The sequence below is a fragment of the Mytilus trossulus genome, chromosome 5 (genome assembly GCF_036588685.1).
Source record: "Mytilus trossulus isolate FHL-02 chromosome 5, PNRI_Mtr1.1.1.hap1, whole genome shotgun sequence".
Classification (NCBI taxonomy): domain Eukaryota; kingdom Metazoa; phylum Mollusca; class Bivalvia; order Mytilida; family Mytilidae; genus Mytilus; species Mytilus trossulus.
Genome location: NC_086377.1, coordinates 35,061,686 through 35,079,292, shown reverse-complemented (window position 1 = coordinate 35,079,292; position 17,607 = coordinate 35,061,686). Strand labels below are relative to the sequence as shown.

The window sequence follows — 17,607 nt, the reverse complement described above, 5'->3', positions numbered from 1 at the left end:
CAACCTTTGACATTTTATGCAGAGTTGTGCCTAAATAAAATATTCAAATCGATTAAGAGTTCGGTTTAATGAGCGGCCGAGATTGATATAAACCAATTAAAAACCGATCTCTCATCGCTCCCGTTTTCTGATATGTCGCGTGGGAGATATCAGAAAATGGGAGTGATGAGAGATCGGTTTTTAATTAGATTAGACATGAACATAACTCCTACATATGCCTGCCTATATAAACTAGAGGCTCTCTAGAGCCTGTATCGCTCACCTGATTCTACTTGGGTTTTTGAAATCATATAAAAAAATATAAAATTTGGCTAAAAGTAACAACACAACCTCATTAGGAAAGGATTATTCAGGCTATGTTTGATTTAATTCAATTCAGTGGTTCTCTATTAGAAGACTTTTGTATGCATTTCCCATAGGGTCCTATGTTAAACTAAGTCCCCCCACTGGCGGCCATCTTGGATGATGGATCAGCTACAAAGTAACAACACTTGGTCAGCACCTCATAAGGAACATTCATGCCATGTTTAGTTTCATTCCACTCAGTGGTTCACTAAAAGAAGACATTTGTATGCATTTCCCATAGGGTCCTATGTTAAACTAAGTCCCCCACTGGTGGCCATATTGGATATGGATCGGCTACAAAGTAACAACACTTGGTCAGCACCTCATAAGGGACATTCATGTAATGTTTGGTTTCATTCCATTCAGTGGTTCCCTCAAAGAAGTCATTTGCATGCATTTCCCATATGGTCCTATGTTAAACTAAGTCCCCCGCTGGCGGCCATCTTGGATGATGGATCGGCTACAAAGTAACAACCCTTGGTAAGCACCTCATAAAGAACATTCATGCTATGTTTGGTTTCATTCCATTCAGTGATTCTCTAACAGAAGTCATTCGTATGCATTTCCCGTAAGGTCCTATGTTAAAATAATTCCTCCGCTGGCGGCCATCTTGGGTGATGGATCTGCTACAAAGTAACAACACTTGGTCAGTACCTCATAAGGAACATTCTTGCCATGTTTGGTTTCATTCCATTCAGTGGTTCTCTAAAAGAAGTCATTTGTATGCATTTCCCTTAGGTTCCTATGTTAAACTTAGTTCCCCGCTGGCGGCCATCTTGGATGATGAATCGGCTACAAAGTATACAACACTTGGTCAACACCTCATAAGGAACATTCATGCCATGTTTGGTTTCATTCCATTCAGTGGTTCTCTAAAAGAAGTCATTTGTATGCATTTCCCATAGGGTCCTATGTTAAACTAAGTCCCCCGCTGGCGGCCATCTTGGATGATGGATCAGCTACAAAGTAACAACACTTGGTCAGCACGTCATAAGGAACATTCATGCCATTTTTGGTTTTATTCCATTCAGTGGTTCTCTAAAAGAAGTCATTTGTATGCATTTCCCATAGGGTCCTATGTTAAACTAAGTCCCCCGCTGGCGGCCATCTTGGATGATGTGATTCTCTAGAAGAAGTTCAGTGGTTCTCTAGAAGAAGTTCAAAATGTTAAAAATTAACGACGACGAGGCCGGGTGAGCTAAAAAGGAGATGGGTGATTGCGATGAAACTATTCGCCATAGAATAGAACAAAACAAGGACCTTAACATGTTGACTGCCTTCAACAATAACCAACAATAACAAAAATCTAAACAATAACATAAATAACATAAGTCTTTTAATTATTACAATGTACAAAATATGTATGTACATGTATAAGTAACATGAATAAAATGGCATTAAACTAACAAAATAACTTCCATTAAAAATTCAAAAATTTTCTTTTGCAAAATCAAAAGAAAACTTTTCACATGCTACTTTTATGGTTTTTCCTAATTGAGGAGCTCCACAGAAAAACACTTTGACTTTTCCTTTCTGTTTTGAAGATATCTCCTTGAAAACCTGAAAAGAAAATTTTGAATTTTAATCTACATGTACATAATTATAATGAAAAGGCCGATAATTCTCGAATATGAATTATTGTAAAGTTAAAATGTATGTTCTGATTTAGGGTATAATTTGTAAAATATGAAGTTTGACTAAAATTTTCTTCGTTTTATGGATCCATCATGATAATTTACCTGTTGTGAAATACAGTTATCCAAATTGAAGGATATGTTCGCCCTATCATATATAAAGTCATCATATGTTTAACCCCGCCACATTATTTATGTATGTGCCTGTCCCAAGTCAGGAGCCTGTAATTCAGTGGTTGTCGTTTGTTTATGTGTTACATATTTGTTTTTCGTTCATTTTTTTACATAAATAAGGCCGTTAGTTTTCTCGCTTGAATTGTTTTACATTGTCTTATCGGGGCCTTTTATAGCTGACTATATGCGGTATGGACTTTGCTCATTGTTGAAGTCCGCACGGTGACCTATAATTGTTAATGTTTGTGTTATTTTGGTCTTTTGTGGATAGTTGTCTCATTGGCAATCATATAACATCTTCTTTTTTTTTATATATATATATATCAGAATTGAAATTGTATATTTGCGGCAGACGCGCGAGACACGTCAATATACGCAACATTTAAACGGATTTTACTTGCCACGTTTCCGGTTTTTAGTGTTGTTCTTGTCACTCAATCAGTATTGTTCTTATTTATTGTGTTTTAAATGCTTCTCCCCTCTTTTTGTGTAGTGTTTTTATATATGGTCTAGGCTCAGGGCTATTAAGGGATTTGTAAATTGTAAAGATTTTTGAATGTTGAAAACAGTATACTGACTTTAAAAAGAGGGGTAAAAAATACCAGAGGGACAGTCAAACTAATAGATCGAAAATAAACTGACAAATCCATGGCTAACAAAGAAAAAAAAACAGACAAATAATAGTTCACAAGACACAACATACAAAACTAAAGACTAATTAACACGAACCACACCAAAAACTGGCGTAGATTTCAGGTGCTCTGTAAGATGTGTATGGTATAGATTTCGGGTGCTCTGTAAGATGTGTATGGTATAGATATGTTTATTGATCTTTCGCAACGATAAGCAGTCTTCTTTTTAAAATGTACTCAGTTTACGAGTCTAAGGTAATCCAGTTCTACCTGGAATGACTCAGAATGTCGCTGCTCTACATGTAGATAAGCTTTCATTTTTATTTCACTGTGCTTATTTCACATTTATTAGTCTGCTCTTTTGATTCTATGCTAACACTTTTGATATAACTTGATATGATTGTGTTGTGCTTACTTTTCTGTGTGCATTTTTTTAGTTATCTGGCATGATTAAGCTTGTTATATTAAAATAAACAGGTTTTTTTATGTTTGTATGTTTTCGGTTAAAAGTTCTATATGAGAGCTAATGTTTTGCTGTTTGTAGCCATATATACGGTATCTAAGTGAATATCATACTACGTAGATGACTATAATGCCTACAGGTATCATTTTTATTAACACAAATGGCATTTCGACGCTTATAAAAATTACCTTATTCCAATCTGGACGACCTGGTTGTGTTTTAACTTGTAATCCAGTTATCAAATCTCGTTGCGACTTCTCGTGCATAAGATCCAACGCGATCTGTAAACCAATTCCCTTCATTTCCGTTTTCTTAACTGCTGCTGTCATGTACATGTGCATATCGATAATTTTCTCATCCGGGTTATCTCTGCCGTGTCCAATCGATTGTTCAACTTCTAACGCTGTGAGTAATGATATAAACCATTCGAATGCCTTCTGATCCCGATTAATCCAAATGAAATCCACCTAAATTAAGTAATACAAATTAATTCAAAGCAAAAATAATAAGATAGTGCGTAAACACTAATTTTGATTGATTACAGTGGCGGATCCAGGGGGAGGATTCCAGGGGTTGGAAACCCCCCTTTTTTTGGACGATCAATGCATTTGAATGGGGACATATACATGTAGTAAGACACCCGCTTTTGGCCCTGGGTTGGGAACCCCCTTTCTTAAAATGGCTGGATCCGCCCTTAGATTACGTCTACATATGAAGTACAGTCCAAATAATAAACGAGGGAGAAAAGGGTACAGGTTCTATAGATTCAATTGATATCTATGTCAGTCCTATTTTTTTTTTTATCAAAACTGACCGGATTGGAATTGTTTATCGTGTGTTGGAATTGTCGAGAGTTAACAACTTTAAAATTCAAATTACAATCTAATACTGTGCTAAAAAGTAAAGTCACAAAAATACTGAACTCCAAGGAAAATTCAAAAAGGAAAGTCCTTATTAAAATGGCAAACGAATAGATGGCAACTGTCATACTCTTGACTTTGTACAAGCATTTTCTTATGTGGAAAATGGTAAATTGAACGTTGTTTTATAGCTAGCTAAACTTCTCACTTGTAAGTGAATTCGATAGGTCAAAAAATGTGTTCGTGCTTGACTGCGATATGTTATTCTAACTACTCAGTTAATCCAGCTCTGAGAACAAGAAGGAATATTTAGGGAAGACAAACATGATTTCCATAGCAAAGTTTATACATCGTATTTTTTTAAAATTTGGTCTGAATATGCAATTAGAATATAAAGCTTGTACCGACCAAAATTAAGTTTCATAACGTAAGTGGTAATTCATTTCATTACATTTATACTATTTCTTCTTAACATTAATTACTATACAAAGAACAATAACAAAACACTTCTTTTCATGTCAATTGCTCCTGTAGCAAATTGTGATAACCATTGATGACAGTACAAAGAACAATTACAAAATACTTGTTTAAGTTTCACAGCTTCTGTAAAAAATTCTCCTAACTGTTAATGACTATAATAAAAACAATAACGAAATACCTTTTTAAGAGTCATTATTTCTGAAGTAAATTCTCCTAACCATTCATGACTATACTTAGAACCATAACCAAATACCTTTTTAAGTTGCATTGCTTCTATAGTAAATTCTCCTTACCATTCATGACTATACTAAGAACCATAACCAAATACCTTTTTAAGTTGCATTGCTTCTATAGTAAATTCTCCTTACCATTCATGACTTTACTAAGAACCATAACCAAATACCTTTTTAAGTTGCATTGCTTCTATAGTAAATTCTCCTTACCATTCATGACTATACTAAGAACCATAACCAAATACCTTTTTAAGTTGCATGCATTGCTTCTATAGTAAATTCTCCTTACCATTCATGACTATACTTAGAACCATAACCAAATACCTTTTTAAGTTGCATTGCTTCTATAGTAAATTCTCCTTACCATTCATGACTATACTAAGAACCATAACCAAATACCTTTTTAAGTTGCATTGCTTCTATAGTAAATTCTCCTTACCATTCATGACTTTACTAAGAACCATAACCAAATACCTTTTTAAGTTGCATTGCTTCTATAGTAAATTCTCCTTACCATTCATGACTATACTAAGAACAATAACCAAATACCTTTTTAAAGTTTCATTACTTCAGTAGCAAATTCTCCTAACCATTAATGACTATACTAAGAACAAGGAGCTCATACCTTTTTAAGTTTCATTGCTTCTGTAGTAAATTCTCCTAACCACTCATGACTACTTTAAGGACAAGGAGCTCATACCTTTTTTAGTTTCATTGCTTCTGTAGTAAATTCTCCTAACCATTCATGACTGCAGCTAGGACAATGACGTTTTGATGCTTTAAACTTGTACATGACACTTTGTAAAATTGATGCCATTGGTGTGACGCCTATTCCAGCTCCAATTAAAACAGCATGCTCTGTTGTGAAGATTTCTCTTGTAGCTGTACCGTAAGGACCATCGATGTAACACTTTAAAAAATAGAAAACCATTTTAAAAAAAGAAAATCATGTTGGAAACAGAAAATCATGTTGAAAATAGAAAATAAGGTTGGAAACAGAAAATAATGTTAAGAATATAAAATCGTATTAAAGATAGAAAATTCTGTTGAAAGAAAATGAATTAAAAAAAATTATTCTGAATTTTTTAGTAATTGCTAGCTTTTTTAAAACGAAACAGAATTATTTGTATATTAACATTTATATAAGTAGTTCTGAATTCAAAAATATTAATATCGTATTCGTCCAACAGTTGTAATAAAGATATGCACGAACAAGAATGTGTCCAAAGTACACGGATGCCCCACTCGCACTTTCATTTTCTATGTTCACTGGACCGTGAAATTGGGGTCAAAAGTTTTATTTGGCTTTAAAATTGGAAAGGTCATATCATAAGGAACATGTGTACTAAGTTTCAAGTTGATTGGACTTCAACTTCATCAAAAACTACTTTGACCAAAAACTTTAACCTGAACGAACGGACGCACAGACGAACGGACGCACAGACGAACGGATGCACAGACTAGAAATCATAATGCCCCTCTTCTATCGTAGGGTGGGGCATAAAAATGAATTGACTGCAATGGATTCAAGTTATTAAAGGATTCACCACATTTTTAAAAGATGTTTTGGATGAGGGATTTGGTTTTGTTTATAATTAGAAGTATAATTAGAAGTATCAGCATAACACACATTTATTCTGAAGGTTATTGGTAAAAACAATTTATTCTAGAGGTTATCTACCAATAAAAACTAACTGCCACGAAATAGCACAATATTGTTGAAAGCATAGTTCTCAAATTTGAGCTAAATAGACCAAAGTGAAAAGTAATAAAGAAAAATTTCATAACAGTGTAAGTATTTGGAAATAAAGTCTGCAATACATCCATATACCTTAAATGTAGTTCATACCTGTATTTTGACTATTTTATTACGTAATGCAACTCTTTTTTCTCTTGCTTCTTCTTTCTAGAAAAGAAAGTAATAATCTGGATTTCAGACATTTTATTATGTTATGTACGCCATCTTAATTCTGATACACTATGTCTTAAAAAGAAAATGGTATTCCGAATGAATTGAATGAAGAGTGAGTCGAACGGCTTCATAAATTACAGTTTGTATAATCCTAGTTTGACGACCATGAAAATGGTAGCATGGTGTTCACGTGGTCTTTTTAGGCTAGTGATTGAAATAAAATAAAAGATTATACAAGTAACAGCTTTTAGTTAGGTTATACCAATTCTGTACTTAACATAAATCGGTACTGATGATCACTGATGGTAGATTATTATATTGATGTTTTGGGAATATAACTGATGGTAGATTATTATATTGATGTTTTGGGAATATAACTGATGGTAGATTATTATATTGATGTTTGGGGAATATAACTGATGGTAGATTATTATATTGATGTTTTGGGAATATAACTGATGGTAGAAAGTAAAATCACAAAAATACTGAACTAAGAGGAAAATCAATTTGGAAAGTCCATAATCACATGGCAAAATCAAAAAACAAAACGCATCAAAAACGAATGGACAAGAACTGTCATATTCCTGACTTGGTACAGGCATTTTCAAATGTAGAAAATGGTGGATTAAACCTGGTTCTATAGCGCTAAACCTCTCACTTTAATAACAGTCTCATCAAATTCCGTTACATTTACATGATGCGTTAAATAAACAGTCACAATCAATAAAATAGTCAGAATATGGGAACATCAGTCATCATCGTATAACAATTTAACAGGACACAACAACATCTACTATCTACGAACACATGGATTGATATGAGTGTCTGACGTCAGAAAAATTATATACGTCACATAAATTTGTCGTTCAATGTGCATACAATAGTTATCAAAAGTACCTGGATTATAAACAATTTTAAATTTTACATAGGCAATGAGCGCAGACAGGGTTAAAAAATCAAAAGTATGTAAGAATAAATTACAGAAATCAAACTAGTCAAAAAGTTATACATAGAATTTATGAGAATCCAAAACTTATAAAAGGAACAATTTAACAGGACACAAAAACCTATCCACGAACACATGGATCTACTTGAGTGTCCGACGTCAGAAAAATTATATATGTCACATAAATTTGTCGTTCAATGTGCATACAAACAATTTTAAAATTTACATAGGCAATGTACGCATACAGGGTTAAAAAATCAAAAGTATGTAAGAATAAATTACAGAAATAGACCGAGATTCAAACTAGTCCAAAAATTATACATAGAATATATGAGAATCCAAAACTTTTTAAAGGGAACAATTTAACAGGACACAATAACATCTACTGTCTAAGAAAACATGGATTGATTTGAGTGTCTGACGTTAGAAAAATTATATACGTCACATAAATTTGATGTTCAATGTGCATACAAACAATTTTAAAAAATTTTTCATAGGCAATGTACGCATACAGAGTTAAAAAATCAAAAGTATGTAAGAATAAATTACAGAAATAGACCGAGATTCAAACTAGTTCAAAAGTTATACATAGAATTTATGAGAATCCAAAAATTGTCAATTCCACTACGCCATTGATTGATTTTGACGTTTGTGGTTCAACGTATAAAGTAATTCATAATAGAAATATATCATAATGACATATTATAGACAAATATCATACTGACGGGATCTTTTAAAGTACAGAGTCACGTTATAAGCACAAAAGAAATACAAAGAGTCACATATACAAAACAAATCACCAAAAAATAAAAGCCAATACAAACACATTGACGAGATGTATAAGTACCGAGCCACGTCAAACGGATATCACATAAAACCATTCAACAGTAAAAGTAATCTTAATAATAGAACAAAAACAAATAAAAGAACAATAAAACATGTTGTTAAGATGATACACAACATCAGTACGCAGAATCTATACATCAAGACCATCGTGTATTATTTGAGAAGTTGATACGGAATATTTATCAACAAGGTCTTGGTACCTTCCGATGAACTTTTTTAGAAACAGGACGAGACGTTCCTTGACATACCCCTGGTTCATCAACTTTCTACTCAGACACTGATGACGTTTTACAAAGTCTGAGTAGGAGCTGCAAGCTCTTGAATATCGAATAAGTTGGGAAATATATATCCCATATGCAGGTGAAGTTGGTATATTGCTACTAAGGTGGGGGAAATTTATAATTTCGAAATTAAAATCGTCTCGTTTGTCATAGATTCTGGTACTGAGATGACTGTGTAAGTCAAATTCGAGATATAAGTCTAAAAATGAGGCGGAGGAAGCCGTGTCTGTTGTTTCTTTAATCTCGAGTTCTGGGGGATATATTAATGGAACCCAATCAGAAAAGTTCGGATTGTTTAAGGAAAGAACATCATCAATATATCTGAAAGTGAAATTAAATAATCTGGCTTCTTTGATCCTCTTGTTTTTGACAAGTGTCTGGAGGAACTCCGATTCATATGAAAATAAGAAGAGGTCGGCAAGAAGAGGCGCACAGTTTGTTCCCATAGGAATGCCGACAACTTGTTGGAAAAGTCTACCTCCAAACTCAACAAATATGTTGTCGATAAGAAACTCCAGCATACTGACTACTTGTTCTTCTGTGTAGCATGATTTACCTTTTTGTTTGTCACTATTAACGAAATATGCTTTATGAAATCCCAAAGTAATAAATTTATAGCGTATGCTACCATTTTTATGTTGAAAGGCATTGTGGATAATTTCTTTTAGGCGATTTTTCAATTTTACATGGGGAATGGTGGTATACAGGGTTGAAAAATCAAAAGTTTTGATGGAACTTATTTCAGAAAGAGACCGAGATTTGAAATTGTCTAGAAGTTCTTTAGAATTTTTAAGAATCCACATATGGTTAATACCACTACGCGAGTAAACAGTTTCACAGTATTTCTGAAGACCCTCTTTCACTGCGGACAGAATTTTAGTCAATCTAATAGACAATTCTTTAGTGGAACATGAAGATGAGCCAGCAATATACCGTTGTTTGTACGGAATTTTATTATTATTATATATTATTATATTGATGTTTTCGGAATATAACTGATGGTATATTATTATATTGATGTTTTGGGAATATAACTGATGGTAGATTATTATATTGATGTTTTGGGAATATAACTGTTTTGGGAATATAACTGATGGTAGATTATCATATTGATGTTTTGGGAATATAACTGATGGTAGATTGTTATATTAATGTTTTGGGAATATAACTGATGGTAGATTATTATATTGATGTTTTGGGAATATAACTGATGGTAGATTATTATATTGATGTTTTGGGAATATAACTGATGGTAGATTATTATATTTGGGAATATAACTGATGGTAGATTATTATATTGATGTTTTGGGAATATAACTGATGGTAGATTATTATATTGATGTTTTGGGAATATAACTGTTTTGGGAATATAACTGATGGTAGATTATCATATTGATGTTTTGGGAATATAACTGATGGTAGATTGTTATATTGATGTTTTGGGAATATAACTGATGGTAGATCATTATATTGATGTTTTGGGAATATAACTGATGGTAGATTATTATATTGATGTTTTGGGAATATAAATGATGGTAGATTATTATATTGATGTTTTGGGAATATAACTGATGGTAGATTATTATATTGATGTTTTGGGAATATAACTGATGGTAGATTATTATATAATTGATGTTTTGGGAATATAACTGATGTTAGATTATTATATTGATGTTTTGGGAATATAACTGATGGTAGATTATTATATTGATGTTTTGGGAATATAACTGATGGTAGATTATTATATTGATGTTTTGGGAATATAACTGATGGTAGATTATTATATTGATGTTTTGGGAATATAAATGATGGTAGATTATTATATTGATGTTTTGGGAATATAACTGATGGTAGATTATTATATTGATGTTTGGGGAATATAACTGATGGTAGATTATTATATTGATGTTTTGGGAATATAACTGATGGTAGATTATTATATTGATGTTTTGGGAATATAACTGATGGTAGATTGTTATATTGATGTTTTGGGAATATAACTGATGGTAGATTATTATATTGATGTTTTAAGAATATAACTGATGGTAGATTATTATATTGATGTTTTGGGAATATAACTGATGGTAGACTCTTTAACACAGCCTATTATAACTTGGGTTGGTTTAAAGCTTGAAACTTGCCGTATTCGTTTGTTGAAGATTGCCTGCTGGCCTATATATCTTTTTGAGGTTTTCTGTATAATTAGGTCTTTTTTTCATTAAAGTTCATCTTATTTTCCTTTTATTTATATACATGTACATATATCATCAGGTCATGCATCATAATCATACTGTGCTCTGCTTGATAAAGCAAGTTACTTGTTCAGTGGAACCCAAACCAATGAAAACTTGACACGTTTATACCGTTAGATCTCTTGAGATCCCCTTTGATCCATATAAGTGGGAGGTTTTGCTAGCCATAAAACCACTTTCAACCCACCATTTTTTCTTAAAATGTTCTGTACCAAGTCAGGAATATGGAAGTTGTTAAGTCATGAATATCGTATTTGTGATGAAACACTAGTAGTTGGTTTTTATGTATGTTGCATAAGTCATGTTAGTGTTTGTTTTGTTGCACACCACTGTTTCTGTTGTTCCGTTATTTTCCTTCTATAGTTGATGTGTTTCCATCGTATTTTGTGTGTAAATCAGATTTATTTTTCTTTATCGATGTATGACTTTTGGACAGCGGTATACTGAGGGGGGATAGGAGGGGTCCTGATTCCGAAATCCCGGACTTAAGAAAAAACAAATCCCGAGGTCCCGAATTTAAATAAAGTATATCCCGACGTACCGAAATCCGAAAAAGGATTCCCGGATCACGAAAGGGTCAATCCCGAAATCCCGAGCTTAAAAAGACCCTTTCCCGGAGTCCCGATAAAGGTCCTATCCCCCCTCTATACTAGTATTGACTTTTTTCGTGAAATCACTGAAATCATCGAAATGTCAAGTTCATAAAATATAGATCAAGGAGAAGGCGAAAGATAATGACGTCACATACCGGATCATTTTGAGGTCTCAATGATCTTGATTTGTTTCTTCTGCTTGACAAAGTTCTTCTTCTCATGGCCACAGAGCCTCGTTCTGAATTCAAACAGACAAGATGTGTACAATGAATTACAGCTACATTTATTTTATTTTATATAATAAATAAAGGTCTGGTAGAAAATATTTTTTCTAATGTAATAACTAATTCCAATAATTTATTTAGGTTAAATAGAAGAGATAACTTCCAACTTTTTAAATAACTTTGACACGTATTTCGGTTTAAATCTACGCATGACAGAAGACATTTTTTCCAACGAACTAACATCTACATAGATTTCAGTTAGGGAGCTACCATTTAATTTTTATACCTAAATTGTCGTCCTGACTTTTTTTTGCAAGTGTCTTATCCTGCCTTTTTTTTTACCCAAAACTCCTGTCCTGCATATTTTTATCAAATTTCATCCTAACCCCCCCCCCCCCCCCCCCATAAAAATCAAATGGTAGCTCCGTTAGGATCTAATATTTTTTCTTTTTACTAACTGCCATAAGTGTTTCATTTTAGAACTATGTCAGAGACAAGATAACAGCTTTGGATTTAATTTATCAAAAACAGTCTACTAAACTAAAAAATCAGTTGTTATAAAAGCACTTTTCAAATATTTTTGTTTTCAAATATGATTACTTCTCATAAATATACCAACCGATACGACCACTTTCATTCCAACTCCGAATTATGTAAAAATATATTATTCGTTTGCCTAAATTTAAGGAGACAATTTTAATTAAGGTGCACTTTTTTTCCGAAAAGAACTTGCCACGAAATATATCAAAAGCCGACACATACAATAACAATCAAAACCACCTTGAAGGAGTAAACAATGACTCACAAAACCAGGGAACATTTACATCAACAGTTATAAATAATAATTAAGAAACAAAACGAACTCCATTAAAAACCGGGAGTGAAATCAGGTGCTCCGGAAGGGAAAGCATTTCTTGCACCGTATACGGCACCCGTAAGTTATTTGTGCAAAATAATAGGTGCCTTACACACCAAACGTCCACTTTTGCCAAGTTTATAATGAAATTGTGCAATTAAAAGAGTTATTTGTTCTAGCTATATTGACATAGTTATGTTTCTTACCTAGTGAATTATGTTTAAGAGTAGCCCTCATTCGTCGGTCTATTGGATTAGTAGGTGCAAGGGAAGCAACTGTTTCTTCGTCATAATTTTCCCCAGGATCGTATTGGTCAAAATATTTGTACAAACTCTTTGTCCAGTTTCCCGCAGATCTAATATGTAGCCATATTCTACCTGGAATAAATATATAAGATATTTTGAATTCGATACTATTGAGTTTACTTGTTGTCGTTTGTTGCTGTATGTCAAATCAGTATTTCGTTTATTGATTTTACATATATATGACTGTAAGTTTCTCGTTTGAATTGCTTAACATTTGTCCCTTTTTGGGCTAAATACAGTGTCTATAACCATTGATATGTTAATACTTATGTACATATAAAATAAACGTTGGTTTTCCTGTTTGAAATGTTTTTTTACTAGCCATTTGTGGATCTGCAGAACTTGCTGTTCAGCGTGAGCCAAGGCTTCATTTTAAAGGCCTTACTTTGACCTAATATAATTGTTTACTTTTTACCCATTGTGACTTGGAAGGAGCATTGTATCACTGGCATTCATATCACATTTACGTATTTTACTTGATGTTTTACCATGTATTGAGAGTAGAGAACATTATACACAAATCGCTGATATTTAACCCACCATCAAGCTCTGGTGCACTGCTTACTGTAAACGGATGCCATTCGTGTCTAGATATTACTGGTATCTGAATAAACACATAGTCTCCTGGCTGGTAGGCAAAATTATCAGGACGAGATATTTCTAAGTATGTTACCTGAAATTAATGTGTATTGTTGTCATCCAATCAAAATAAACTTTACAAACAATGTAGCATTATAATTCATATTCAACGCAACATTTTTTTATCTTCGTGTCTTAAAGTCAGAGTTAAGTTTGAGAATAAAATGCTGTCTTCCTTTTAATACTAAATGAACTCATTGTAGATACCAGGATTAAATTTCGTATATACGCCAGGCGTACGTTTCGTCTACAAAAGACTCATCAATGACGCTCGAATCAAAAAAGCTAAAAAGGCCAAATAAAGTATGAATTTGAAGAGCATTGAGGACACTTAAAAGTTACTTACATGTATTAGAATACTGTGGTTGTTTGCTGCTTATATTTTTTTCAGAAATCAGAATTTAAAAATAAAATCGGTTCCATGACCGACTTCATATTTCATGTCTAGTGGGAGATATTCTGGACATAATTGTGCAAATCGTGATACAAGCATGAAATTTGGTATAAAGGTTAACTAAATGATACTTATAAAAAATCCGCTGCTGGCCAGAAAAAATAATCATTTTTTCAAGATGGCCACCACACATTTTGAAAATGGCGTCATAACAAATTAGCCATTAATGGTTAATCCTTTGAAAGGTGTGTTATTTGTAAAATCCATTGTTAGATTTGATAAAAAGAAAATGACAGTTCATAAATAACGACTAGACAATACATTAATGAAACTTAAGGTGACTTCCGGTTTCAAAATGTCGGCTAACGAGTCAAAAATTTCGATTTTTTTTACTTTCAGGCAATTTTACAAGGGATTTTAATCCTTGAAAGATGTGTTATGTATAATTCAATGTAAGATATGATAAAACGTTAAAAACAGCTCCTTAGTACGACAAAACAACACATAACTGAAGAAAAATAGTGGTTTCCGGTTCCAAATTAGATGCAAATACGTAAAAAATATTTTTCATCAACTTAACAATTATAACACATGCATGAAAAACAAGCATGAAATTTGGTATACAGGTGGACTGAACGATAATTAAAAGAAATCAGGTGCTGGCCATCAAAAATTTCCATTTTTTCAAGATGGCCACCGATCATTTTGCAAATGGCGTCATATCCAGTTGTAAATCTCTGAAAGTTGTGTTATAGGTATAATCCAATGTAAGGTTTTATTAAGCGTAAATTACAGTTCCTAAAGTACGGAAAAACAACACACAAATGACAAAAAAGAGTGATTTCCGGTTTCAAAATGGCGGCAAAATTTTTGAAAATGTATTTTTTTATAATTTTCATCATCTTAACAAGTGATATCGCATTCTTTGTAAAGATTTAATGTCTAGTTTTATTAGAAAGACAGGTTCGTTATCTTAAAATTATCGGTCAGTAGCCAATAACAAAACTCGTACTCGGACAGAACGGTAGCATTTACAGTCAGCAACACAACTGGATGTTTCGCCTCGTCATTTCAAAAGTTCCCGACAGGAGGATGCAACTTTAACGGTAGCCGAAGGAGTCCTCGATTTTTTTCTTTCATCCAACCCTAGTGTTCATGAATTGGTACATAAATCAGGCTGAGCCCAAACTTATCATCCTTGATACACTGCTCTTTCGATGTGCTCCGAAGAAAAAAAACTCTTGTAGGCGGAACTACATCACAATGCCGCTGCTTCCTGGGTAAAAATTTACATCGTGCCTCGTTAACAGCAAATAGTGATGTTGTTTTGTCATACATGATGCAAACAAATGGTTCTTTTATGTCCTTGTATGTGTCTTTATACTTCAGCAAAGAAATAAGTACGTCCCTTACATGTTGAAATACTTCCTATGTCATCCAAACTGACCTATTCCCTTAGTGTCACATGCACTGAATGTATGAATAAAACGAAGAGTAGCTACACGAGGACCAAACACATTTGATATATCACGTACAGGAAGCCATCAAAAGTCTTCATTCCTGCCAAAACCTATCCACAGTTTGTTCCACCATAGTTTTGGAGTGCTACAATTCTTAATACTACTACATCTGTGTCGGTGCTACCTTGAATTACCGTCCTACAACAATTTTCATAATCAGGCCGAACATGGACAAACATTCGTATATCTGCTTCTCCATGCTTACAAGGGGTAGCTGGAAAGTATCCTTAATAGTCTCTACAGAAGCATTTCTGTCGGCAAGACACTTGAAAAATTTCGTTTCGTTGTCATCTTCATAGAGAAAACTACTCCAGAACCCAAGTTTTGTCTTCTCACATCTAGCCTTTCAATGATTCATTTAGTAAATCTAAAACAATATCTACTCTTGAATACTTATCGATGCAAGATTTTATTTAAGGCCGTATAACACAATTGCAAAATCATCCAATATTGATTCCCTACAAGGTGGTCTGGAATTAACCATTGCTGCTCTATCAACGATAAATGCGTAAGAATTTGGATCTGCAAATTACAAAATGTTTCAAGTTTATCCATTTGCACCGATTTAATACCACTGTTTAAAATGACATTCGAAGACAAAAACGGAGGAGCAGTTTGTCTTTATGGATTAAGAAATATTCCAAATCAATTTGTCCACTGCGACAAAAAATAAAGACTAGAAAAGATATCTAAGAGCTCTAGCTTTGTTTTTTACAAAAACGTTTACAGTTTTATATAATAAGAGTTGTTCTTTTTAATCTGGTTATAAGAAACCGGTTCTCCTTCGTTTTGTATTTACTTCAAAGGTTCTTCAAATTATTTGCCTTTGATCTTTTTAAAGAAACCCTTGTGTGTTCATTAAGTCGTTCATCTATTATAGAATGCCTCAAACCACTAGATCTTGCAAATTTATCTGATAGTCTACTGACTTCTGGTCTAGCTACCATCAATACGTCTAAATGAGGTCTTCGGTTAAACCTATGACAACACATCGCCCTTTACAATTGCATTATTCTGTTTTTGTCTGATCAATTGTGTTGTAAGAAAAATATTTTTTGGTCTTATGTACAGTAAAATTATCATTTTCAAAATCAATTGCCACCTGAGGGTGACTTAAGAGAAAGGAAGCCATATCTCGGAGAAGGTCGGTCGCGATCGAGAATATTTTACACGATCAAGACCTAAATGAGTACATTATCATGCTTTATATGGACTGTTGGTACAAAATCTGACTTATGAAATAAGCATACTACCAAATTCACAAGAAGTTCTTATTTAATAATTGAACGCCAGGAATTGGACTGTGGTAGAGATGACTATATTTTCTTACGCCAGTCTATCAAATCATTGAACGTCACAGAGTCATGACATGATTATAATTTCTCTGTTTAGCTTTCTTAAGCCGATATATATCTTTCAAGCTAAAACACATAGAGTTATCTGATGCGCGTGTCTAGTCCTAGGTACATTTGAACATACATACAAGAATATGCCGTTCTAGTTGTTGCAATAATGGTTTTAGTGAGGAAACATGAAACATGTGTCCATCTACCTTCACGTAATATATCACCAAGAACTTTAAAACAAGTCATTTCAATGTGAAATCCACCTAACATGACGATAAACTTATCTTCAATGTACAAATCAGGCAATTCCCACTGAATATCCATTACCAAAAAAGGCTGATCTACCGTTACTTTTGATGTTTTTCTCGTTTCAACCAAATTTTCCGTCTTATCCATCAAATACCTGTGCGTTGCAACTGAATTGGATTGTTTTTAAACAGTGGCATCATAGATTTTACACTTACTTGCTTTTTAGAGTAATGAGATGAACTACGATTTATACCAGTTTGCCCTGGTAGTGCATACAAATCACTCATTATGTCTATAAATAGTTTGCGCATGCGCAAAATTGTTAAATCATGTGTGTTATAAACTTGAAAAATGTTATCAAACCAAATCATAATATCATTGAAAATCCCAAATCACTTATTTTATAGTAACTAGTTAAAATAT

The 17,607-nt window shown here is 33.2% G+C and overlaps 1 protein-coding gene across 4 annotated transcripts in view; it reads right to left on the bottom strand.

Moving 5' to 3' along the window:
• Positions 1-1,716: 1,716 nt before the first annotated feature.
• Positions 1,717-17,607, bottom strand: part of LOC134718791 (NADPH oxidase 5-like) — a 45,543-nt gene continuing 29,652 nt past the window's right edge. For all 4 annotated transcript variants that reach the window (XM_063581517.1, XM_063581518.1, XM_063581514.1 and 1 more), the window contains exons 10-16: positions 13,577-13,709; positions 12,938-13,108; positions 11,807-11,889; positions 6,671-6,727; positions 5,522-5,731; positions 3,437-3,715; positions 1,717-1,905 (exon numbers count right to left, since the gene is read on the bottom strand). In XM_063581517.1, the coding sequence (XP_063437587.1) occupies positions 1,774-1,905; positions 3,437-3,715; positions 5,522-5,731; positions 6,671-6,727; positions 11,807-11,889; positions 12,938-13,108; positions 13,577-13,709 (1,065 nt within the window). In that variant the 3' untranslated portion in view covers positions 1,717-1,773. The remainder of the gene's footprint in view (positions 1,906-3,436; positions 3,716-5,521; positions 5,732-6,670; positions 6,728-11,806; positions 11,890-12,937; positions 13,109-13,576; positions 13,710-17,607) is intronic.